This window comes from Gracilinanus agilis, chromosome 1 (genome assembly GCF_016433145.1).
Source record: "Gracilinanus agilis isolate LMUSP501 chromosome 1, AgileGrace, whole genome shotgun sequence".
Classification (NCBI taxonomy): Eukaryota; Metazoa; Chordata; class Mammalia; order Didelphimorphia; family Didelphidae; genus Gracilinanus; species Gracilinanus agilis.
The window spans coordinates 628,419,485-628,447,413 of NC_058130.1; the positions used below are offsets into that span (position 1 = coordinate 628,419,485).

At 34.0% G+C, this 27,929-nt stretch overlaps 1 protein-coding gene across 1 annotated transcript in view; it reads left to right on the forward strand.

Annotated features, from left to right (window-relative positions):
* SLC26A7 (solute carrier family 26 member 7) overlaps positions 1 to 27,929 on the forward strand; it is a 308,018-nt gene that overhangs the window by 220,927 nt on the left and 59,162 nt on the right. The window contains exons 6-8 of the mRNA XM_044668390.1: positions 19,059 to 19,211; positions 23,132 to 23,214; positions 27,727 to 27,874. Of these exons, the coding sequence (XP_044524325.1) occupies positions 19,059 to 19,211; positions 23,132 to 23,214; positions 27,727 to 27,874 (384 nt within the window). The remainder of the gene's footprint in view (positions 1 to 19,058; positions 19,212 to 23,131; positions 23,215 to 27,726; positions 27,875 to 27,929) is intronic.

Here is a 27,929-nt window from a genome sequence, read left to right on the forward strand (position 1 = left end):
TTCAAATTGCCATCCAGAATGGATGGATCAATTCACAACTCCAGCAGCAATGCATTAATGTCCCAATTTTGCCACATCCCCTCCAGAATTTATTACTTTCCTTGCAAAGCACTTTAATCACAGTATCTCAGTTGATGCTCATAGTAGCCTGGGAGTTTTTAAGGGAATATTCCCCCTCTTATGATCATTCATAATAATTGTTCTAGAGGTAGAGTTCATAAGACTCAAAGGGCTTAAATGGATTGTTCTATGTCTAGTCCTATATTTACATCCAGTACAATTCAGAGTCAAGATTCTATCCTAGGTTTTCTGATTCAAAATCCATTGCTTTTTTCCCCATTTTTTTTTTATCTAGCCAGTACATACACTAATTCATGCGCATCCTAGAAGCTAGTGAGTTAGACCTTGTGTGTCATGAGTCTCTAATATTTTGATTTCATTATTAGTACCATTATTTATCTTTTATAAATTACTTTTTATTTTATATTCTTTTGCCCATTTATAATGTCCTTGAAATAAACAAATGAACAAATTATTATTCTTAAGGACATATTTTAACTAGATGAACATATCATGCCAAATAGATAATTTTTAAAATTGATGTAGACTGTTTGGCAATGGTCAACTGAATTAACCATTTGACAGATTAGACACAAATAACAATTAAAAAAACTAAATTGGATTGCTATATGAGAATATCTTATTTTTAAATTCAAAGATATTTTATTTTCTCAATTACATGTAATAACATTTTTCAACATATATTTTCAAAAATTATAAAGATCCAAATTGTCTCCTTCCCTCCCTTTTCTCCCCCCTATTGGAGATGGTAAATAATTTGATCTGGGTCATACATGTATTACTATTCAAAACATACTTCCATATTGGTAACTGTTGTAAGAGAATACTCGTATAAAACCCAAACACACAAATAATACTATAGCTAAGCCTTTCACAGTTGATCATCGTACAGTATTGCTGTTACTGTGTATAATGTTCTCCCAATTCTGCTTAATTTCATTCTCTTATCAGTTCAGATAGGTTTCTCCAGCTTTTTCTGAAATCATCTGGCTCATCATTTTTTATAGCACAATAGTATTCCACAACCAATATACACCACAATTTTTTCAACCACTTCAGAATTGATGGAAATTTTAAAATTCCTTATTATTTGCCACCAAAAAGTTTCTGTAAATATTTTTTATACAAGTAGGTCCCCCCCCCTTTTTATGATCTCTTTGGAAAAGGGTATGCACATTTTCAGTGCATTAGTGTCCCAATTTTGCCACATCTCCAACATTTACTATTTTTCTTTATTGTCATGTTGGCCAATATGAGAAGTGTTGGGTGGAACATATTAGGATATTTTAAAAGAACTGCATCTGTTGATCTTGAAGAAGAAAATTTCAGGATTGGGAACCAAATTATTCTCTTTAAATGTCTTATATACTATCACATAGTTATGATATTAGATTTACTCTCTTTGGGTCTAGAAGCCAGTATGTAGCTGCAATGGATAGAAGTTACCAAAAAGCAGATTTTAGGGTTAGAGTTATAGGGACAATATAAGGAGAAAAACAATTTATAGCCATTTGAACTATTCAAAAGTGAAATTTTGTTTCAGGGGCACTGTTATCCTTTTTTTTAGACTTTTTAAAAAAAAATGTAGGCTGGATAACCAGCCATGTATTAAAGATGGCATAGGGGTGGGATGAACACTTCAGGGAGGAGTTGGACTAGAGGACTTCTGATGTCTCTTCCAACTTAAAAATCCCGAGATTTAGATTAATTTCTTTGACTTACATTACTTTCACTAAATATTTTTGTAAATGAAGACTTATAAGGAATAGGCTTATCCTTTGCAAAATCCACATGTTTCTGAATTGTGCCCCCAAGTATTGCTAATTTAAATCAGCTGAGTACATCCTTTAATATAAGCCTTTTTTTTTTAAAGATAAGGTTCTTGAGACACCAAAACCCATATGTAATTACCCGTATATTTTTTTAAAGGATAGAAAAAAATTTAAGGAGGGACATCTTATTTAGGAATGATCTGAGTAAGTCATATTATGCAAAAGCTTGCACGCAGATGATGCCAAAAACATATAGAAAAAAAATGCTTGCTCCCTTTCTGGAAAGGATCTTTGCTTTGTGGTAGATGGCTGGATTGGCATCATATGTTGAGAATTAAGAATCTTAGATGTAGACTGTAGAGACTGCATGTCATATGGGATTTACTATTATAATACATCCTACAAAGAGACACGCCATTGGATTTCTTAAAGATTTTTGACTATTGTGCCACTTCTTTTTCTGAGATGTACAATAAGTCCTAAAAGAGATAACAATCTTATTACAATAAAAATATTACCAGATGAATAATGATTAATAAAATCAAAAACAGAGATTGGATTTTGATATAGGAAGCTCCTGAGTGACTTGTCTTAGAAAATTGCCTAGAAGCCTGAGGGGTCAGGCGACTTTCTTAGGGTCACAATCAGTAGGTGTCAGAGCAGCACTTGAATTCCTGTCTTCTTGGCTTGTAAACTCACTTTCCATTTGTTCTTCTACCTCTCAAAAGATTATTGAAAAATGTTTAAATATTTTCTTTCTGAGAATTGACTTTTTTGAAGAAGCCTAAAATTATAATTTCATTGGTTTAGGAAATTCCTGGTGAGGGATATTCCTCCACCATTGTAGATTGGCTACTATACAACAGTTTACAGTTTTAGAAAATTCTTTGAAATACGGATGCAGGATTTGAATGTGAATCCTGTGACTTTGAGACTAGTACTCTAGCTAGGATATTATCATGAGAATTGATATGTTATTTTACTTATATAGTAATATACTTATTTATGTAGGAAATGCCTTAATTAATTTTTACTTTTTGTTTATGTTTATTTCTCTACTCCCCCCAATTCCATGAAACTCACTTAAAAAAAATCTAATCTATCAAAATGCTTAGAGGGAGAGGAATTTTATGAGTGAATGTTCAGCTAAAGTTAGAAAACTATTTCTGTTTCAAGTTATGTTGTAAAGTTTTTAAAAAAATTATGTTAGTGCCTTTTTTCTTTCTTAGTAAATAAAGTTTAGTAAACACAACAATTTTCTGGTTGTTGGTTGCTTGCTTTCTCTCTTGAAATTACTTTCTATATCACTTTATTTTTCCTTATTTGTATGCTCATTGTTTCTACCCAATAAACTATAAATTATTTAAGAGCAGAAATGAAATCTCTTTTGTATTTGTATCCTATATGCCATGGAAAATTCATGTTGATTTCACTGAGGGTCAATCCAAATCTCAGTGATAATGATGCCAGGTTATAGATGGAGCAAATATAAAGACTTAATTATGACCCCAGAAAGTTTTTTGGGAGTATTTTAAAAACCCTAAAAATGAAATATTAGTCCATGCTTTTGAGTTTCCTTTCCTCTTTAAAGAGTTCAAAGGAGAATGTTATTTACTTGAGTGTCTAATTATTCAGGTTTATTGAGTTAGTTATGTGTTTAATTATTTACTTTAAATGAAGCTTTACTGCAGTGGGAGACCTTATTCTTATTTTCTGAGGTTATGGAGGGAAGAATGGGGAATCTCTGTTGAGATCCTTTCTGGTTTGCTTTTGTAATGGATCCCAAGACTGGTAACAAGAAAAGAGAGACTACTTATTCCTTCTTGGGATGAGGGCTAGGTTTGGGGCTTTGGCATTGAATGAGTAGCAAAGAACCCCACAATTTCCAAAGTTAAGAGTTGTCACTGTTTTACAGTATCGTTGAAGCTATTATTGTATTGTTTTATTCCTTCATGACAAACCTCATGGAAAACTGAACTCATAATAGAGAATGGCCAATTTCAGTCAAACAATACTGAAGGAAGTGTATTTTGTAAAATATGTTTTTTTTCAAATGCAATATTTTGAAAAATAGCAATTTGGAAAAAATCTTTTAAAAGGAGAGTAAATAATGAAGTGTAGCTATGAGTAATTCAAATTTGACTCTTAGTACATAGAAGTCACTTTTTAATGTTCCTACACCAATCACTGCAGAATTTTGCTGTCCTTTTAAATTATGTAGATCAATCTACATTATTATGTAGGTCAATCTAAATAAACGAGTGATTCAGCCAAAAATTAGTTAAATGAATCTTTTGTCTGAACTGATGGTGGCTTCAAAAGGGTTGACTATTTGTGCATAGATAGATCCAGGCACAACTTGCTGAATATTTCCTTTTTCTCATCAGATATGAATTGTAGTGTTTATTGATTTGAGCATTTGACTCCTTAGTCTATGTTAGCAAGGACTCGTCATGTTAACCTAGTGTTTCACTTCCAGCATTTTGAAGGAAAAATGAAGACGGTGAGTAACTGATAGATATGTGTGTCCATGCCTTGTGTGTATCTGACAAAATATAGCAAGACAATTTTGTCTTTCATGATAAATCATCCACATTGATGATTCCCCACATGACACTAATTATAGCTGCGTTCAACACTAGCCAGATTTTCTATTGTATTCTAATGCTGTTTTTGATGAGTCTTTACTCCATCCCCCATGCTCCCCTCCAAGCATCTTCTTATGAGTTGAGCCTTGTGCTACAAGTTGTAGTCTTATCCAGACAATACCCTGGGGTTTTTCTTGTTCCTTTCATTCTGGGGTGGTCATTTTTTTATGACTGCTAACATATGTACTTGAAATGCATATTGCAGCAACTTTGGTATGGCCCTGGGGTATTGCATTCTTCTCCCTCTTTCTGGTATGTGTGCAGCCAGGGGACCATTGTGAATTAATCAATGAAAGAGAACTGCTCTGCTGCTTTACTTCCAAGACACAGAGAAGTCTAGTTGTTAGTTATTCGTGGGATTTTATATTTAGAGCTGAAAGGAATCTTGGACGTTTATCCCCCTCTTTTTACAGATGAGGGGTAACTAAATGAGTTGCCCAGGGTCACACAGATTTTAGTGTCTAAGGTAAGATTATGAACTTGAATTATTCTGAATTCAAATCTAGTATTTAGTTCATGGTACTACCTAGCTACATAGTCTGTACCCAGAGTCAATTTTGACCATTAAGGGAGTCAAAAAGTTTGACCTCATCTGAAACTTAATGTCCTAAATCTTTTTTATGTCATGGAAATGCACCCCTACTAGGCTATGTATTGTAGGATCCTTTCCTCTCCTATTCTACATCTCAAAACTTATTGACATTGTCTCCCTTTCTTTCCTTCCTTGTTCCAGTTACTGATGAAAGAATGGTCTGTTGCTTCCTAAGGTGAGACTTTCTTCTTGTGTCTTTGATCCACTTCTCATCTCCTCCAGCAGACTGCTCCCTCCCTATCATCATCCTTCATTTTATTTCTAACTTTCATTCTCTTCTTCCCTGCCACTACACATGAACAAATTTATCCATTTATCCATTCTTAGTCATTGTTACCCATACTTCACTTAACTCTATAATCCCTTCAAGCTATAATCCCATGTTCTACTTCCCTTTTTCAGCCAAATTCCAAGGGAAAAAGTCAGCTAAACTGGTCACATCCCCTCCCATTCGCCCATTCCTCTGCCCTTTGCAATATGACTTCATATCTTATAGCTCAATTTAAACTGTTCTCTTATGGATACCAATAATCCCTGATAAACCATTCTCTGTCCTCACAACCATGATCTTTTAATAGCCTTTGTTCTCTCTCATCCTCTGAAATTTCTTATCTCTCTGGATTTTTGTGATACTTTGTCCTTCTTTTCCTCTTATCAGTCTAGCTCATCTCAGTCCAGTCCATCACAGATGATTCTGAACAGAATCATCATCTTAGTCCCAAAGCTTTTTATGCTTTCAATGATCTCATCATCATGGGTTTAATTACCAGCTTCTGTGTGGATAGGCATCTGATTGGTAAAGTAGAAATCTAGACTTTGAGTTGGCAAAATCCCCATGTACTTTATAAGTGCTGTGACCTGTCCCTGGGCAAGTAATTTAACTTCTCCCTGCCTTTGTTTCCTTGTGAATAAAATAGAGGTAAAAATAGCACCTGTCTTACAAGGTTATTTAGAGAATCAAGTTTATCATATGTAAAGCATTTCGTAAACCTCAAAACTATATCTAAAATCCAGCAATTACCATCATTTATGACTAACTCCTAGATCAATATATCCAGTCTTTTCTTTCCCTCTAATCTAATCTAACTGGATGTCTATAGGCATCTGAAACTCACATGAAAAGATAATTTATTTTCTTTTCCTGCAAACTCTTCACTATTCCCTAATTTCCTTATTTGTATGGAAGACACATTTGCCTTTCCTGCCACTCACATTTGGAATCTGGGAGTTGCAAATTCCAAGGAATTTAGAACCATAAAATGCCTTTTTTTCCTTCACGTCCTATATCCCTCCATTACCATGTTTTGTTCATTTTACCTTCACTACTACTCCTGGATCTATCTCCTTCTCTCCACTTACATGACTGCCACCCTAGTTGAAGCCCTCATTATCTGCCACCTAGACTGTTGTTATACTGTATCTTTTGGTCTCAGATCTTTCTTCTGTCTAATCCATCCTCAATACGATAAAAATTTCCTTAGGCTCATAACTAACCACTTTGTTTTCTTATTCAAAAACTTCATTCCCCTGAGAATAAAACAACAACAACAATAACAACTATTCATCCTGGGACTAAATACCCTTCCAGACATTTCATAATAAAGTACTATTTAATAATTGGTTGAAATTTGCATCTCCCTTTTAATTATAGCTGCATTCCACTTATTTTCAAGAGACCCTTGAGAACAAGATTGTGGCTATGAAATAATGAGGCTAATTTGCAGATGGGAGGCTTTTTAAAATAGTCTCATTCTTTGAATATTTATTGACTACAAATTCTGCAGACTTTAATGGGCAGTCTAAGAGATACAAAGGTGAAGCATACCTGGTGGTTGCTCATTGCTCTCAAAAAGGAGAGGTACAAAAGGAAAGATATTCATGAGGTAGGAGGAGAAATGAAACAAATAGATATATAACTGCCATGCAAGGCAAACTAAGAAAATGGCAATTCAAGGAAATTGCTATCAGAGTTCAGAAGAAATCCAGAAAAAAGGTTACTCAGTGATATTAGAATCAAAGGATCTAGGTTTAAATCCTACCACTAACACTACATGTGTGGCCTTGGGTGAATAATTTGAAGCTTTAGGCCTCATTTTCTTCCTTTATAAAATGAGAGACAGATAACAGGGCCAGTGAAATCCTTTCCAACATTATGGCATTGTGATCAGGAAGGATTTGAAAACAGAGATAGATTAGGAAGGATTCTATTTTGCCTCTACCATTGTCGGAGGGTAAGTCACCCAGGGTTATGGGTTTAGAATATCTTGTGTAACTTAATTCTTTTACTCTTTATCTTAAGATCTGAAAGGGAGCACTCTTTTTAGGAGGGATGTGTAGAGCTACTAGGTCAGAATTATATACATTATCAGATACAGTCACTCTCTTCAGTTTAATCATTTTTCTTTGTAACAGAGAATGATTCAGTTTGAGTGTTTGGGAAGATGGGGAGGACAGTTTCTAGAACTGATCATAGAATAAATACAAAAAGTGTCCATCAAGAAAACATCTGGAAAGTAATACCATAACTTTGTATTTCTAATTGCACTAGCTTTTGAACTCAAAATCTCTTCCTTCCCCAGTTCTACTCTGTGTCTCCATGATACTAAGATATGTGGATTGAGTGAAAAATTCAGTAGCTCAGATGTAAATGTTTTGTCCAAAGGTCAAACATATAGACTCTTTGAAATATCTATATGCTGACTGATTTTTTATTTCATTGTTCATCCAACTGTTGTGTATCATGTAAAACATGAGCAAACTTTATTCTCTTCCCAGGATGCAGTGAAACAGAGGGAAAAAATATGAGTATATGAACCTTCTCTTTACTATCTTTTCTGTATCTAGTTGTTGTCTTTTGCCTTTTGCAGAATGTCTTTTTCCTTTCTCTGTATCCCTACCTGGCACATAGTAGGTTCTTATTTAATATTTATGGATTGACTGCCTAAACTGTTTTCCAATGAATATGAATTGGTATATAGCACTACTTCTGCTCTGGAATATTCACAACTTTGAGAGGAAGCATGGTGGAGTAACTAGAGTACCAGATATGGGGTTGAGATTAGAATCCCAATTCCAGATACTTAAAAGCTTTGCTGCCTATGGCAAATCACTTGATCTCTCTCAGGCTTAGCTTTCTCATTCATAAAATGGGCATCATAAAATTATCTATTTTTTCCCAAAGAGACAATTATAATTTAAATAAATTTGACATTACTATCACTTAAAGGAATTAAAAAAATAAAATTTGAGTTGAGACTATCGGGTCAAAAGCTGCTCATTATGTTCAGTCTGTAGTTTTTAATTATTTCAGTCTTAATTTTAAAATCAGGAAGGAAAGCACTTCTCTTAGGAAAGATATAGAAAGATGCAATGTTAGAATCTTGTATGTATTTTTAGAAAACATTTTCTTAAATTAAAAAAAAATTATTGTTCTTAGTTACAGGAAAGGATTTGGGCATTGGGGACAGGAGAGAGAGGAAAGGAAGCAGAGACAGGATCATTTCCAGAACTGACTATAGTATAAATACAGAAATTATCAATGAAAAAAAATCTAGAGAGTAAGGATATCTCTATGTAGTTATTCTAATTAGACTTCAGAGTTGTAAAGATTGGTTGAAATTAGACATGTTAAAAGTTTTATTAACCTTGAGGTACTTTATGAAAGTCAGTTATCAAATAAACCTTTAAGAGAAGATCTTAAATAAGAGTTTGGGGCAAGATATTAAAGAAAGAGTGTTTTTAGCTTAATGCTTCTAAGAGAGCTTGCTATGAACTTTTAAAAATTGCTATTAAATTATTCTACATTTCTGCATTGTTCTAATTTTTCTAAATATTTCTTCATTTCTATAAATTATATTCTATAATGTTTTCAAGGCTTTGTAGTAGGGAAAATATATGTGGTACATATAGGTTGTAGGAGAATAATATAATACAATAATAAAATATATTATTAAAAACAGTTCTTTTGACTGGGATTCAGTTTCAGAACCTATTTCTTCCTAAGGATGTTAGGACCATCAATCTACATTAATAATTCACTAGTTAAAAGATATTAATATACGTGTAAGAAAAGATGAGCTCCTAGTGGAGTGTTCTTGATAGAGTAATAATAATAACCCCCACCCCCCAACATCCAACTTACTGACCACACCATGTGTAAGTTGGAAAATGGCAAAACAGAGCAGTGTACAATGGGGAATGGCATGTTCTAAGACCCTTAGGGCATCTGTGAAGGCTTAAGTAACTCCAAAATGGTAGCGAATTGAACTCTGGTGATGTTAAGTTTGGATAAGCTGACTAGCCAGTGTGATGTAATTGCTCTTATATGTCAAAATAATTGACTAGGACTCATGGGGCTGCCCTGCTATCATGTGGAACTATCGGACACAAAGTGAACAAATAGGAAATACCAAGATTCCAACGGCTCAAAATGCTTCATGAAAGCAGGCAAATCACAGATGTGAATAAAATAGACTGAAAACTGGAATACCCACTTTGTTATTTTAAAATAAAGGTAGAAGATTAGTAAGGGCTAGGCAATGACTTGCCCTTAGGTTAAGTGACTTGCCCAGCACTACATAGCCAGACTTTACCTGGCTCTCTAGCTCCTGAGTCACCTAGGTGCCCCACAGTAAGCATTTATAAAACATTTCTATGTGTCAGCCACCAGGGATACAAAAATACAAGGAATGAAATATTGCCTACTTTCAAGATGCTTATAATCTAATGGGAAACAGAATCTAGATGCATATACATAGATTTTTAGGCATTCATGTGTTCATTATACAAATGATTATGTTTTCCAACTTCTTAGTAACTTTGAAGTCAGGATAGTACCTAGTAAGTGTTTCTAAATTAAATGGAATTGACCAAAACCTAATAGTAAAAATTAAATATTTTATTCGAAAATATTTAGGCTGATATGGTGGTTGTTAAGAAAGAATTTTATACTAATGTGTTCATTGGCTATCCTATAACATCCTAACTCCATGTATATTTCACAACATGGAATTAAGCCTTGGCCAATGATTACTTATCTTCCCCTTAATAACTCTGATTAGGGCTCATTAAGTGAAGGGCTGTTCATTTTATCTCTTTTTTGTGCTTCCAGAACAAATGTTTATAATGTTATGGCTTATGAATTTATCAAAGACTAACATCGTTTCTTCTAACATCATCAGTTCCCAATTGAGAAAATGTAGGTTGGATATTTAGTAAAAACTATAATTTCATCCTTTCTTTTTCCCCCGTGCTGTTAAATTTATACCTCCTCTAGCAAGACTGACTGTCTCTAAGTGAGCAATATTACAAAAAAATGTCTTTCTTACATTAGGTCTTTTCTCATTGTAAGTAGAATATTTGATATTTCAGAGTGGAAATCCGCAGACTTCTCAGACTCAGCATGTATTAAATTAAACTCATTATGCTTTCCCACAAACTCACCTTTCTTCTGAACTTCTCTATTTCAGTTATGGGTACAACCAATTACTTAGATACATAAACATTTTCCTTGACTTCTCACATCCAATCAGTTAAAAAAATTGTTATATCTATCTCTACGAATCTTTGATTCATTTTACTTTTCTCCACTTATGTGGTCACCAATCTAGTTAAGACCCTTATAATTTCTTGCCTAAATAATTACAATAGCCTTGTACAATTCCCTTCCTCAAGACTCTTTTTTCTTTGAACTGTCCTCTGTATAGTGGCCAAACTAATTTTCCTACAGTGTAGGTTTGACCATGTCACTCTTTTTACTCAATAAATTCCAATGACTCCCTGTTTCCTCATAGAAAAATATAAACCCCTGTTTTGGGATTTTAAAATACTTTATGACCTACATTTAGCATTACCTTTCCAACTTTTCAATATACTACTGAGATAAATTTTCTCTTTCTTGCACAATGAAGAAAGATTTATTTACTTTTACAGGGCAATCCATCTCTGAGCCTTTGCCCTGGCTGTCTCTCATGCAGTCCTTCTTTAAGTTTGCCTTTTAGAATTCAAGTGGAGTAGTAGAAGAAGACGAATGGAGGGGAGAGAGAGAGAGAAACAGAGAGAAAGAGAGAGGGAGAGAGACAGACAGAGACAGAGACAGAGGGACAGAGAGAAAGAGCTTTAATATAGGCTAACAGTTAAGCCTGTGACTTTTAGTCCACATTTTCCCTTTCAAAATTTCCCTGTGTGTGACATAATCCTTTATAGGGAACACTTATTTAAAATGTTACCAAAATTTTTTGCTTATCTTTATCTGGAGACAAAACCTGTTACAAAAGTATGTATGGCAAATAAACAAAATTTAAAGAGAACAGGAAACTCCCAAGGGTAATCAATGCCAGTTTACCATGCAGTAATTAGTCAGGGGAAGGTAAAGAAGTGGAATGGGACTAAGTTTGCCAGGTCACAGTAGTAGCAACAGTCATGGAAACCACAAACTTCCGTCCAGTCAGATCATTTTTTAAGAGGATCAGTAATCCCAACTAAGGATCCAATTCCCCGTGTCATATGCAGTTTAGCAGAGCCTTTCCTTGTAGTGGGCTGGCTCCTAGTGCAGGCCAAGGACTATATTCCCAGGGATTCTTCTACCCCCATATCTTCAGTCTCATGAATATTCAGTCTCTCTTTCCATCAGGGAAAAGCTATACTTTCCATCAGTTCCCTTGCTCATTAGATGCTACATTCTCTTTAAAAAATACTCTAGTGCAATATTACTTTCTCTATGGAGCTCATCTTGACTTTTCCAGCTATTAGTATTCTCTCAATTTACCTCATATTATTTTGTGTATACATACACACATAAGTAAATATATTTGGGCAGGTGCTATCTTCCCTTGATAGAATGAAAGTGCTTGAAGACAGAGTCTGTTTTGTTTTTGTATCCCCAGGGCATAAAAGTGCCAGAAACAGTAGAAGCATAATCATTGCAGGTTGATTGACCTAAGAGCCTTTGTTAAAAGGCCAGTCATACTTTTGTTTCCAAAGTCTCTACTGTATTCTGATTCCTTTCTTGGGGAAATAGAGACCAAATACTCTTTGGAATTCCTGACATTCTGATTCATGTACCTAATTTCTTCTTTATGTTATTAGAAGAATCTAAGATGCTTAAGATCAAGTTTCTGGAGATAATTTTCAGTTGGATCACCATAATTGTCAGAGCACCATAAAAGCTCCTGATTCATTCATTCATATATATATATATATATATATATATAACATTTCTAGCCCAACACAAATATGGAAATCCATTGATAGTAAAACTTACTTCAGTATATAAATTGAGGGCATAATTGTTAAGAATAACTCCAAAGACATATATTTCCTCACATAATTTTACATATATATCTGTAAGTGTAACACACAAGGATATGTATATAACATGATGGATAGAGCACTCAGTCTAGAGTCAGAAAGATCTGAGTTCAAATATGGCCTTAGATATGTGACTCTGAACAAGTCATTTAATTTCTACCTCCCTTATTTCTCTCAACTGAAAAAAAGAGAAGCACAATAACACCTGCCTCCCTAGATTATGAGGATGCAATGAGATAATATCTGTAAAGTGTTTAACTAGTATCTGGCATTTAGCAGATATTTAATGAATGTTTACCTATTCTATCCCATTCCTTTTATATGCTTACATGTGTGTTTATGTATAAATGTTTTCTCCCTGATAAAATGTAAGTATCTTGAGGTCCTGAGATGTTTAATTTTTTTTAATGCTTAAACTGTATCACAGGTAGGCATTTAATAAATGCTTTCTTGAGAAGTCCACCGTAAGAGATATAGATTCCAATGTAGGCATTAAATGTTGTCATGATGATTTCACCAAATTCTGCTTTGGGGGAAGGGTTTGAGGATTATAAGTGACTCCTCTTTCCTAACAAACCACTCTTAGAACTTTTTAATCAGTAAATGATAGACTATTAGAATGACTATACTTTTCCCCATCCCCCTTCTTATCCTTTGTATAACAACAAGAAGAACAAAAATTGTGATTGAGAGGCAAAGTATAATTAATTATGATTCACAATTATCTATGGACTTTTTATGGAACATTTCCAGCCCAGAACAAATAAGAAATCCATTAATAGTAGAAATCACTTCAGTAAATAAGTTGAGGGCATAATTCTTAAGAGTACCCCAAAGATATACATATATATATCTTCAAATAACTTTACTTTTCTATCTAATTGAGCCTTAAAATGAATTTGTATAGGATAAGATGGATCCTTGTAGACCTCCTTTCTCTATAGAATCGGAAAGTGAAAGGAAGTTTAGAAGTATTACTGCTCATGCCTTTACTTGCCCCAGAGAAGAGAAGGAAAAAAAGCTAGAATTATCCGCTCTTCTTCTGATCAATGGAATTGAAGGGTTGAACAAGAATAATTAATTAATAATTAATAATGCTTAATTAATAAATAATTAATGCTTAATATCCTTAATGTCTGCCATCTCTTCAGTCTAGTCAGATTACTTATGTAATTATATCTATTCTTAGAAGAGTCTTAATATCTTGAACTGCCCTACCTTATGAACATTAAGGTAAAATCAGCCCTTGTATTATGTTGTTTATTCTAGGCTAGCTCTTAAGGGTCATGGAGTGTATTGTCCCCCAGTGATGGACATGGTAGTTGAAACAAGAAGTTCGAATCTTATTAACAACAGAAAGTACCTTCTTCACATAAGCCACTGCTTGTTCTTTAACTGAATTCTGTCATTATGGTCTGGTTGAGTTGGGAAGCACCATATTATTGTACCTTCTTCCAGCCTTACCCCTTTCCCCCATTCTTAAAAAAACTAGAAAATAATATAATATGAATTGATAACTACAATATTACAGTTTTTAATTTGTTTTTCAGTTGTGTCCAATTCTTTGTGACCTCTTTTTTCCATTTTTTTTGGGGGGGGAGAGGGAGATTTCATGCCAAGATACTGAAGCAGTTTGCCATTTCCTTCTCCAGTTCATTTTACAGATGAGAAAATTGGGGCAACCAGGATTAAGTGTGAGACCCTTGCCCAGGGTCATACAACTAATAAGTGCCCTGTTACTATGAAGGATAATTAAACAAGTAGGTTCCTAATATCACTATGTTGTATTTTTTTTAAAAAAATCTTTTTGAATACATAGTACTGTACAATAAATTTTTTTTTGGTTATTTAAGCTATATACTTTCTGTACTCTCCCACATTTATTTTTCATAGTTAAGCTGTCAAGATCTCTGGCACAGAAGTGACTGAAGACTTTGAGATAATAGAAAATTTTTCTTCAGAAAAAGTGATTTCCCCCCCATATGACCTATCTGAAAATATTTATTACTTTTGTGAACCAAGAAAATCATTTTACCTCTTTGGGTCTCATATGCCAAAAAGAAGGAGTAGAAGTAGATGATCCCTGTTCTTTTCAACACTAAAAGTTATGATTCTGAAAGTTCTCAACTTTATTCACAAATATCAATCAAATTTTCCATCTCTTTGATTCATTGTTTAGTTTTTAGGTTTTTTTTTTTTTTTAAGTTTTTAAGGAGCAGGGATGAAAAAATCCTAAAAATAAATCTTTTAAGTGAGAATATAAGGATTTTAAAAATGTTTATTATCAAAGTTTCCAAAAGAGCAAGTTAAATGTATTTTTTAATTTTCAAGTGAGAAGATAATGCAGTATAATTTAGCTTTAACTTGATTGAAGTTGTTTTATCCTGCTTTTTCTCTTATCTCCTAAAGAAACTGCCTCTATTTTCTTAGTCTTAGTGTTTGGTAAATTTAGGAGTTTTCCCATTTAATATCTAGCATGTATAGGCCACTTTGATATTTCCAAAATGCTTTAATCTCTTTTGCCTCTAACATTACTACTGCGAAATAGATACCATTATTAACCCATTTTACATATGGGAAAATTGAAATTCATGGGGAATAAAGGACTTGCCTAGGGTGACATGGCCTGTAAGCATCTGAGATGGTTTTCCTGACTCCAAAAGCAGCATTCTGTCCAAGGTACTTCTTTGGTACTACATTTGAAACTGCCCAGTTCATTTTAGGAGTTAAGGTTAGGACTTTTTCTACAAATTTGACAAAATCTACAAATTTGAAAGGAACTTCAGGTTGGCCCTTTAGATGATTCAAATATCCCAATGCCTGCTTATTCCAATTATTTAGAAATGAAGTTTTTTTCACTTTTGTCAAAGCAAATCTTTCTTAGAGGAAAGCTATGAAGTAGACTATTTCTTGATATTCCTTGCAATTCAATGATTCTGTAATTATGGATTAATTACTTTGAATTAAAAACTATTTCTAGAATACCAAGGGCTATTAAAAATGAAGCATATACATCTATTTGTAATTATCATGGTTATTTATTTAAGCTTTTTAAAAAATTTAAACCCTTACCTTCCATCTTAGAATCAGTTCTATGTAGAGAAGAGTGGTAAAGGGTAGGCAATGGGAGTTAAGCGACTTGCTCAGGGTCACACAGCTATGAAGTATCTGAGGCCAGATTTGAAACCAGAACCTCCCATCCTCTGGGCCAGGCTCTCAATCCATTGAGCCATCCAGCTGACCCCCTTATGGTTATTTCTATGATGTCCTTTGCATATATCATAAAAGGACAGTATAATGAGACTTGATGGCAGTACCACAAATATTTATCATATATTGTAGTCATGTACCACCAAACTTTATTAATTGAATCTGTGAAAAGTTGATTTTATGGAAGACTGTTAGAAAAGACAATTACCTCCATAGGATCATCATTTTTAAATGGAAATGTGATTCTGGACAGTCAAAATTCAGGAGATAAAAGCTTAAGATCATTTTTTAAAGTAGCAGTTCTGAACCTGGGATCAGTGAAATGAAAAAAAAATTATAATATTTTAATAGAATTGGTTTCCAAAGCAACAAACTGGGAAAAAATATAGCAAAACTCTATGACAAAGATTTACTTTCCCCAATATATAAGGAATTAAATCAAATTTACAAAAAAGCAACCATTCCCCACTTGACAAATAGTCAAGGGGTATGAATAGGCAGTTTTCAGATGAAGAAATCAAAACTATCAATAAGCACATGAAAAGTGTTCTAAATCCCTCTTGATTAGAGAAAAGTGAATTAAAACAACTCTGAGGTACCATCTCACACCTAGCAGACTGGCCAATATGGCAGCAAAGGAAATTAATAAATGTTGGAGGGGATGTGGTAAAATTGGGACACTAATATACTGCTGGTGGGGTTGTGAATTGATCCCACCATTCTGGAAGGTAATTTGGAACTATGTGCAAAGGGCTTTAACAGATTGCCTGCCCTTTGATCCAGGCATACCACTGCTGGGTTTGTACCCCAAAGAGATAATAAGGAAAAAAGACTTGTACAAAAATTTTATAGCTGCACTCTTTGTGGTGGCAAAAAATTGGAAAATGAGGGAATGTACTTGGATTGGGGAATGGCTGAATAAATTGTGATATCTGATGGTGATGGAATATTATTGAACTGAAAGGAATAATGAACTGGAGGAATTCTATGTGAACTGGAAAGATCTCCAGGAATTGATGCAGGTGAAAGGAACAGAACCAGGAGAACATTATACACAGAGACTGATACTCTGTGGCACAATCAAATATAGTGGACTTCTCTACTAGCAGCAATGCAACGTCCCAGGACAATCCAGAGGAACATGAGAAAGGATGCTATCCACATCTAGAAAAAGAACTGTAGGAAGAGAAATGCAGAAGAAAAACCTATGGTCAACCACATGGTTTGATAGGGATATGATTGGGTTTTGATGTTAAAAGATTGCTCTACTGCAAATGGAAATAGGTTTTGAAAAATGATACATGTATAACCTAGTGGAATTGCTTGTCAGCAGGATGGAGGAATGGAAGGAGGGAAGATGGGTGTAAAAAATCATGAATCAAGTAACCATGGAAAAAATCCAAATAAATAAATAATAATAAATGGTATTGATTTCCTTTGTTGTCCTATATATTGTATTTATAACATTATTTTGAGAATGAATCAGTGGGGTTCCCAAGACTGCCAAAGTCATCTTCTGGGATAGATAACTGGCATAGTAGGTAGAGTGCTATATCTGGAGTCAGGGCAAATCTAGCCTTAGACACTTATCAACTGTATTACTCTGGGCAAGTCATTTAATGTCTCTCTGCCTCCATTTTCTCATCTGTAAAAAGAGAATTGTAATGGCACCTACCTCCCAAGTTTGCTGTGGGGATAAAATGAGAATTCGAGGAGGCATCATCTGTTTCTTCATAAGAACAAAGCAGTTACAAAGTACAGAACTCCAATATATCTCCTTGAAAGCAAGGCAGTTTGATTAGAACTAAATCCTATAGGTTCAGGAACCAAATCTTCCCATCCTCTTTTCAAGAAGCTATAGAAGTTGAGAAAACAAAGGGAAGTGCCTATGAACTTTACAGTGTTCAACTGGGCCTGAAAGAATGGTGAACTATATAACTGATTAGAATTGAGTGCTGGACCTGAGCCAGAATAGTTTATAGGGTTTGGCCAAACTACTATATAAAAGTTTCACAATTTAGGCTAGGGTTTGGTTATAATTTATTAATGATGCTCCTGGGTTAGTTGGTCTAGTTTTATACAGATTATGTACATATCTTGAAAACTTCATTAGAATTTTGTAGTTACAGTAGGCTAACTAGAAAGAACTTCTAGTAAAAAAATGGACTTTTCCATTACACTAAGCATGGATAATATCTTTGTGTATGAAAGATAACTGTATAATTAGCTTACATGGCATCAAATGATCATAAAATTTTAAGTGGCATTTGTCACTACGAATGCATTTATCACTGTAGAATTATGGGTCATCATTAATTATTTTGTTAATCTAAAATAACATGGATTATTACCAATTTGGAGAGCTGAACCCTGCTTTTCAACAAGGTTTGCTCTTGCAAAGAGTCTAAAGGGAATTACAATCCAATGACATCGATGTAATTCTATAAATAAATTAACTATAAAATGCTATGAAACTTTTATAGACACTACTAGAAATTATTTTATATGAGTATGTGTGGTTATTAGAGGAGAAGGAACAAAGAGGAACAAGTTAAAGGCAAAGAAAAACAGAATAAGTGATACCAATTTTGTAGTATTTTAAAGTTTTCAGATCACTTTTAGATACATTATCACTCTCAGAAAAATTTTTCTAAGATAAACAGTTCAGATATTTTAGTATCCATTTCATAGACAAGGCAAATGAGTCTCATGGAAGTTAACATGGTTTTTCTAAGGTCAAACAACTAATGATTTTAGATTTAAGACATCAAAAAATATTAATGTATAAATGTTTGTTGGCCACTTTGTATGTGCTAGGCACTATCATAGATGCCAAGGATACAAATACAAAACTAAGAAGGTCCTTGTCATTAAGTAGCTCATGTTCTGATTGGGGAGAAAATGCATTTAGGGGATTGGTGGCCAGGGAAGAGAGTTTTTCTTGGGAGTGTCACAAGGATGGCAATGGAAAAGTCAATTGATATGTCCCTGCAAAAATGATACCGATGATTTAATAACCATTCCAGTATGATAGGTAAAAAGTGGTGATGGGTACGGGTGATAGGGCATATGGGGACATAGTTTTACTCTTCTACAAAGGAAAGGCGAGAGTAACAGGTGGAGTTATTTTGTCTATAGTCTTTTCAGATCCAATTCATGCTTCATTTGCTTGGTGGTATGACTGATGGATATGCACAAGCATCAGCCACTCTAACAATGCCTTTGTATAGAACTGCAGCAAAGGAATAGTTGGAACCATTCTGTACAGAGAGCCAAAAAAGTAATGATGTAATCTCCATTGATAACTAACTGTCCTGTCACATCATGATTAGTGTTCTTGAGCAAATTCTCCCTACATCTGCGAATCCACCGGTTGGTATTTGGCAGCTTTGTGTTGATGACCAAACTTAGTAATTTTGTTGTGTCTCTGTTCTTGAATCCCTATAGATATATGCCTACGTCTTTGAAAACATCAAGTCGGTTCAATTAGAAGCACTGCTGCTGTCCTTGTTGAGCATCGTGGTGCTTGTTCTCGTTAAAGAGCTCAATGAACAGTTTAAAAGCAAAATTAAAGTTGTCCTTCCTGTCGATTTAGTTTTGGTAAGTAGGAAATCAACTATTAGGCTTTCTGCAGTACAAAGCTCACAGTTGTTTGAGGAATCTGCCAATACTTACTATGTTGTCTATGGTTACCCACAGCTACACCTGCCTCTCATTAAAGGCAAGACTAATTTGCGTGGCTATACATTAATGTAAGAACAGGAAACAGTTAGAGTAAATAATTAAAAAAAGGAGTCACATATGTTTCCAATTTACAAAGCATTGCTCATATGTTTGTGATTTCTCACACTAGTACAGGAACATATAGCCTAAGATGTAAAACTGTGAGACTTTTTCAAGTGCTATACTTGAAAGGTAATGGGCATGATTCTTGGCAATGCAGCATCAAGATGGTGTTGAAAGTCTCTCACCAATGTTTTACTGATCTGGCATCTAGCTGTCGTGGCTAATGTCCAGGAAACTGGCAAATAGCTATCAATGACTGGTAAATTAAGATTTGTCAGTGGTGCCTAGGTTGGCACTTATGCTATCTACAAAATGGTGTTTGTATCTTTGATGTCTGCTGTGTTAACTAGGGGCTGTTAGCATAACAAGATGGTGTTTGTGGAACCTGGCAAAGTGTCTGGGTTGTTCTTATTTTTAATATTTACTTCTAAAGATATTTGCCTTTTTTTAAAAAAGTATTTTGATGTTTGCAGAGCCTTAATTGACCACAGTTAAATAAACAAACTGTTAGCCTGAGAAGTGTCATTGCTAGCACTGTCTCCAAACATATTGATTTGTAATTAACATTAGCAGGTTAATAAACATTTAGTCTCAACATGTATATTGGGAGTGATGCTAAAATAATAATTTACTTCATTATGACATGCCTTATAATTTCAGTACTTTATAGGAATTATGTTAATTTATAAAATTAGAGAGAGTGGTATATACTTCTCTAATCCCATTCTGTCATTTTTTCTTTTCCTTGACTTTTCATTCTGACTTCCACTCATACCCACTCTACTGAAAATTCTCTCTCCAAGGTTGCTTATAGAATGCCTAATCACCAAATCCAAGCTTTTGTGTTTCTCTAACCTGCAACTCCTTACCCTTTCTGAAGCCCTTTACTCTCAGGACAACTCCCACCTCTTTGATACTCCTCAGATCTTTAGTTTTTATTAAGCTGCATTCTCACCATTGTCCTCTCATCTCTCTGTCTCTAGCTGGCATCTCATCTTCTATCTGACACGTAAATGTATATGTTCAATAAAGTTCTACCTTAGACTCCCATCTCTTTTTCTCTATGTTCAGAGATGGTGCAATCTCAAAAGAAGACGAGTTACTTGAAACAAAGCTGAAGTCCAGATCAGCTGGGTGGGAAATAAAAAAGGAATGACATTCAAATATGCCACCAATTTTTTCTATAGTAATGAGAGTACATTGAAACTAACAAATCCAACATGGCTGGCATGTGCCTGGTGCTTGGATGTTGGCATAGGAGGAGTCATCTGATTTATTTGGATGGCTGTAGCAGATGTATGTCAAAAGACTCAAATATTAGTCCTGGATCTGTCAATTCTTAGTTCTGTGACCTTGAACAAAGCATTTCATTAGTCTAAGACTCACGTTCCATTTTCATCAGGTGGGTGCAATAACTGGCTACCTTAAAGGGTTTTGTCAGACTGTTGGGAAATTTGGAAAACAATATGGGAGAGATTAGGTTTAGATCAACATCTCACACCCTACACCAAGATAAATTCAAAATGAGTGAATGACTTGAATATAAAGAGGGAAACTATAAATAAGTTAAGTGAAGATAGAATAGTTTACTTGTCAGATCTCTGGGAAAGGAAAGATGTTAAAACCAAGCAAGAGTTAGAGAAAATTACAAAATTTGATTGTCAGGATAAGACAAGGCATATGAAAGTCAACAAGTCAACTAATAAGCATTTATTAAGCACTTAATATGTACCAGGCATTGTGCTAAGCACATATTAAGATTAGATTAACTCAGTATCTTAACTATAACTTCTGCTGTATGTATTACAGTTGTGATAGTTGACAGGGTCTCACATCTATGGAGTGTTGCCTTTTATGAGGCATAATATAATTTCTTTAACTTGGAACAAGCTTTTCATGACATTTATTTATATTTATTTATAGTATATTTATATTTTATATTTACATATAATATGTTTATATAATATATTGTGGTAATATATTATATTTTATAATATGTTTATATTATATTTATTTATATTTCAATAAAATTTATTATTTTATTTCCATCAGTTATATCTGAGGTAAGGCTATATTTTAAGACATATTCAGAGTACTATGGTTTTTTATTTAAACAATGAAGTTATTATTATGTATTATTAAATGTGTACTTTAGACAGTATGATTTGGTTTTTTTGTTTAAAAAAGAACACTCTCCCAATACTTTAGGTGTTTATATTACTGTTAGATATAACACAAAGAAGACAAATCTAAAATGACACATGGAAAACTCTTAATCCTTTTTTCAGAAGTTAGCCAATTGTGTTGAACAAAATTTTAGGTACGTGCCCTAATTCTCATTGCTTAATTAAAATCCATTTGTGATCAGTAGATTTTAAATGCTACCTCTGCTAAAAAGTACTTTTGTAAGTCAATAGTTTTCTAATTTAATGAGATAGCTATAATAATGAGCACCTGAAAACATGGAACATGACTCTCAGGTAGAATGGAGCTGAAGGGACCAGTGGACTTACCTGGATGGAATCTCATATAGACTGTGAAGAATACCTGAATTAAAATCCAAGCTCTGTTCTTACTTCCTGAGTGACTATGGACAAGTCATATAATCTCTCTTAATCTCAGTTTCCTTATTTGTTAAAATGAGATGATTAGATTATATGAGATCATAAACTCCTTTTGAATTTAAATTTCCAACTTATGGACTTGTCTTGGCCATGCACATCTCCAGTAGTTGTTGAATTTGCTAGCTACAGAGTATGTTGTGTCATATCCTTTAAATAATATAGGAAAGAGTTTTTTAACTTGACCTCGTCTGTGGATAGACTTCAGGGGGATCCAGGAACTGCTGTGGGGGAAAATACATATTTACTTTCACTGACCTTTGGTTTCCTATGTAGTCTTATGTATTTTATGCATTTGAAAACATTATCCTGACATGGGGTCTATAGATTTCACTAGGCTGCCAACATGGCCTGTGACCCAAAAAAGTTTAGGATCCCTCATCTAGGGCTTAAATTGAGACTACCTCAATTCAAATCCTAGATGTGACTCTTACTACCTGTGTGACATTAGGAAAGGACAGCTAGGTGGCCCCACGGATAGATCCTGATTAAAGTCAGAAAGACTCATCTTCCTGAGTTCACATCTGACTCCAGATACTTACTAGCTGTGTGTCCCTGGGCAAGTCACTTAACCCTGTTTGCTCAGTTTCCCTATCTGTAAAATGAGTTGAAGAAGGAAATGGCAAACCACTTCATTATATTTGTCAAGAAAACTCCACTTAGGATCAGAAAGAGTCTGACACAATAAAAACAACTGAACAACAACTATTTTGTTCAGATACCTAATTTCTCATATCTTAGTATCAGCATCTGGAAGATGAATGTGCTGATATTTATACTGTCTACCTTACAGAGTTGTTGTGGAGGGAAACAGTATTGTATCTATAAAGTCTAAAGTGCTAAAGAAATGAGTTGCAATTATTATACACAGAATTTAGCAACAACAAAATTTGGTGAAACTATTTTGAGACACATCAGGGTTAACTAGTAAGTATACTTAGAAATCAATTGTATTGATTTTTCCTTGATTTAAAATGTAATTTTTCTTGATAAATCTCAATATCTACATAGCAACTGTATTCTAAAAAATACAAGGAAACTTTAAAATGTTTACTTTTTAAAGTGGTTATTGAGTATCCATGAAACCATTCATGTTTCTTTTTAATTTAATAGATTATTGCTGCATCATTTGCTTGTTATTTTGCCAACATGGAATATACCTACGGATTGGATGTTGTGGGACGTATTCCATATGGGTAATGTCATCTTTGTTCACTTATGTTTGTTATTTATTTCAAGGATGATTTCAATATCTCAAAAAGAAAGAATTTCTTAAATTAAGAAGGACTTCTCGACCCCACACAGGGCCAGGGTGGGGGAGACAGGAGAAAACATATATAAATGCTTTATTGTATGTAAGAAATACAATACCCATTCAACAGAAGCAATATAATGAATGTTAGAATACTAGAAGTTCAAAGCTGAAAAGAACCTCAGAGACCATCTAGGTCAACCAATATATGAACAAGAATCTTCTCTATAGTGTAGTTAGCCACTTTAGAGTTCATCTAGCCTCTCTTTAAAGACCTCTAATAATGAAGAAGCTCATCACCTACCAGGACAGCTTTTTCAGCCTTTAGAACTTTGCTTCAACTTCTGCTCTTTGTGGCCTAGATGGACCATTATGATTGAGTGGGCATCTCTCTGGATGTCTGAAGATAGCTCTCATGCTCTTTCCATATACTCTAAGACTTCTCTGGGGAAACTATCCCTAGCTCCTCCAAATGATTTCTCAGATATGTAATGAGAAAACTAAAATTCTACATGGAGATTTAAATTACATTCTTAGCCCACTCTTTTGTATTTATTTTAACACATTTATTTATATTAAAGCTGGCATGTTAACCTTTGAGACACCATATAGAACTGCAAATCTATGTCATTCTCTTTTGGAGGGGCCTATACTTCCAAAAGTCTGGAGAGCTCTACCAATTGAAATCGACAGCTTTTCTGTAGTTTAGTCTTAGGTAATTGCTTGATCATTGAGAAGTTAAGTGACTTACCCTCAGTCATAGAGATAATTTGTTTTAGAAAACCATACTTGTTTTGCTTGGAATCTAGTCATCAATCAGTTGTGCTCCACTTTATTGTGTTGTCATCTAGCCTACATCTTTCTGTCTTGTCTACAAGGATTTTTTTTTCAAATGCTTTCCTGAAATCCAGATATAATCTCTCTAATATTGCCCTGATTGGGTCAACTAACTTTGTCAAAAAAGGAAATGAGTTTAATTTCATATAAACTCCTCATTTTAAAGAATCATGTTGGCTCTTAATGATAACTTTCCCTTTCTGAACAATTACAAACCATCCTTTTTGTAATATTCTTTTGATTTTTTGCCATGAATGGAAGTCAACTTTGTCAGCGTAGAGTTTTTTAAAAAAATCTTCCTTTTGCTTCCCTTTTATGTGGGGAGGATTAGGACATTTATTTTCTATTAGTCTCAAGGTACCTCTACTTTTCTCCATGACTTTTCAGAGTACCAATGTTTTGCAATTTAAATCTACTGGGGTTTTTTCCTGTACCCTAAGATGTAGCTCATCTAGATTACTGAGTTTACATTTACCCCAAACCTGATGATTTCACCTAAATGGGTGCAGTTCAGTGCTCTTAATATCTCCTCATTTCCTTAGGGTATTAGTCTGTTAATTTTTTTATTCTCTTTGCTTTTCTGAAAATTGTTCTCTTTTGCAGAGAAAATGTAAGAAATGAATAGCCCTGCTTTGCTTCTGTCATCCATTCCCAGCATCCCTCATTCTGTTTTCCCCAACCCTTTAAAAAATTTTACTCTTTCCTTCAAAATAGTTACAGGTTGCTTTTTGTTGTTATTGGCACTAATCACCAAGATTGGGAGTTTTTCTTTTTACTTTTAAGCATCCCTTATAAGATGCTATCAGTTGCCAATATTCATTCTTGTTTAGTAGCCCTTGCTTCCATCTCCTTTACAAATCTTTTAAACTAGACAGAGTTCTATGCATTTACATCATTGTCTTTAAGCCTTTTTATCATCAGAATGATGTGTTTATAGTACCAGAATTTTAAGAGCAATCCAACTCTTTTGTGCCAATATCCCCTATAGAAATTTAAGCCATTGCATCTTACTTGTTCTTTGTCTGAACTCTCTGAAATCCATCCTACAAGTCTAGTTTGCATGTCAAGTTTTGCTCAGCTTTTACCTCCTGATCTATTATGAAACTTAAAATGGAGTGGTCATCTCCTTCTAAAGATCTTATTATTTATTCTTCAAAACAAGTTTTTCTGTTTGGTTTAGAATCAGTTCTCCATAACTTTTCCTGCCTACATTTTAAGGAATGAAATTATAATTAGGACAAGTCAGGAATATATGAACTACCTTTGCTTTAAACAAAGAAAGAGCAATATATCCCAGCCAATTTTATTATATTTCTCAAATTCATCCATTTTAATTTCTTCTGTTCTTCCACTGATAGTCACCCAAATGCTTTCCATCATATTTACCTACTCAACCTCTTGTATTTCCACATGAATATATATTCTTAATATACAATGTATTCTACTAACAAATGAGTTATGACTTTCAGTTACCTCATTGCAGTTATTAGTTGCATTGTATCTTAGTGGATACATTATCTCAACAACACTGTTACAGTAAAATTTCAAGCCTTACATTAAGATCTCTTATTCACCTTATTTATTGCACATATAATGTTCATTGATATATAGATGTCTGATGCTACGGGTCTTATTATTTTTCTTTTTCTTTATGTTGCCTCTTATGAATTATTAATTCTCTTCTTTAATTTTCCTTGTCATATCTGCTACTCTTCGTAGTTTTGGATCTGGTATAAACATCTGCATACAAGCAGTATTTCTCCCCACCTCCCATATTTTCACTTTTAAGGCCTCATTTATTCCTCTCTTTTAATTTTTTTAATTTAATTTTTATTATCATACAAAACACACTTCCATACTGGTCATTGTTGTTAAGAACACATTTATACATAACAAAAACCTCAAAATAAAACCACTAATAAACTGATGTGAAAGACAACTCCAACAATTTTTCTCTCTGGAAGTTTTAAAACCTTACAGAAAAATTTGAGTCTCCAAATTTTACTTCTTAAAGATACTCCATTACTGGCCTACAGCTAAGGCCAGTATCCAGAAAGTTCTTGGAATATAGTGGCTGCTTAACCAATGTTTGTTGATTGACTATAATATTACTATATCTATCACTGAATCCCAAATCCCATTCTAAAATATCTTAAGATCTTATAAGATCATAAATTTGAACTTGGAGGAAATATTAGAGATCATTTAATGTTATCCTCATCTTTTATAGATGTAGAAATTGAGTTAATTTCTTAACCACGTTTTTGTTTTCTAAATTTACTTATTGTCCTACACCCAATTTGCTGCAGTGATGAAAACACCACCTATGTCCCTAATCCCTCAAGTTCCTGGCCTATAACTTTCTGTTCTTTCCCAGTGAGTGATCTCTAGCTTCTTTCTGGTTGCATAATCTGTTCTCATTTGAATCACCAGGTATAGGCATCTATCATTAGGTCTGAGAAGACCTGAGACTTTTTTCATATCTGGGACATATTCTTTGTATAGTTAGCAGATCTCCCTATTATTTGTGACAAGCTGCCAAATGCTTACTTTAATAGTCATCGTCCAGTTATTCTTTGAGTTGAAAATCAATTTTACTTACAACTTAAAATAACAAAGGGTTTCTAAGGAGGTATATACACTACAAAATATAACACTTCAAAGGAAAGAGTGAAATTCAAATTAAACCATGTAAATATTATGAAAGGCTTAAATTACAACAGAAAACAACAACAATGTGAAATTACTACTCCAGATAAGAACAAATCAGGAAACTCCTATAAGATGAGAATTTCTTGTGGTTTAACCATAATACCCTGGACATAAATGCCTTTTAATAACAATCCCTTACATTTATGTAGCACTTTATAGTTTACCAAATCGTCCCATGTACTTCCTCTCAAAAATATGATCCTCACAAGAACTCTCTGAAGCAGGTATTATCCCCATGTTATAGGATAAAAAACTGAAGCCCAGAGTTTCAGAGAAACTCTCAAAATCTTTCAGCTAGTTGGTAGCAGAGTCAGGATTATAACTCATGTATGCTGGATCATCCAGATTCTGCCTCACTTAGAGACTTCTTAAGGTTTAGCGAAGGGTCTGTCTCCTACATAAGACCTTTCTTAATCCTTCTCCCATTGTCCCCAATTGTTAGTGCTTTCCAGCCCAATTGTTAGTGCTTTCCAGTCCATGATATTATTTTGTATAGACTTTGTGTTTAGTTATCTTTGTACAGATTATATTCTCCCTGTAGAATATAAAATTTTAAAGGTCAGGAATTGTTTTTAGTTTCATCTCAGTATCTCTAGTGCCTAACAGAGTGTTTTGCACTTAGTAGGTGATTAATGAACACACTATGACTTGTAGTTTGAGCTATACTACAGGCTCTTCATGCCTCTTCTTTATCACAAAACATGTTTGAATTAAATAATTTTGGGAAATAAAACAAATGTTAAAAAGAAATAACTTTAGGGGACATAAATGTTACTTAAATTTCTCAAGGTAATATATTTTATTTGCTTTGTATAAGCCAAAATGTCATTATTTGATCAATTAGATTAAAAGGAATTGCTAGACCTAAACTGTGATTAATGATAACAATACATTTTTCTTTCCACAGAATTCCTTCACCCAGAGCACCGCCAATGAATATCCTTTCAAAAGTTGTCATTGAAGCTTTTGGAGTTGCTCTAGTTGGTTATGTAGTCTCATTAGCCCTTGCCCAAGGTTCTGCCAAAAAATTCAAATATTCAGTTGATGACAACCAGGTAAAGCACTTCTCACCTTGCACATATCTCAAACTGGAACTAATTGTCTTTCTCC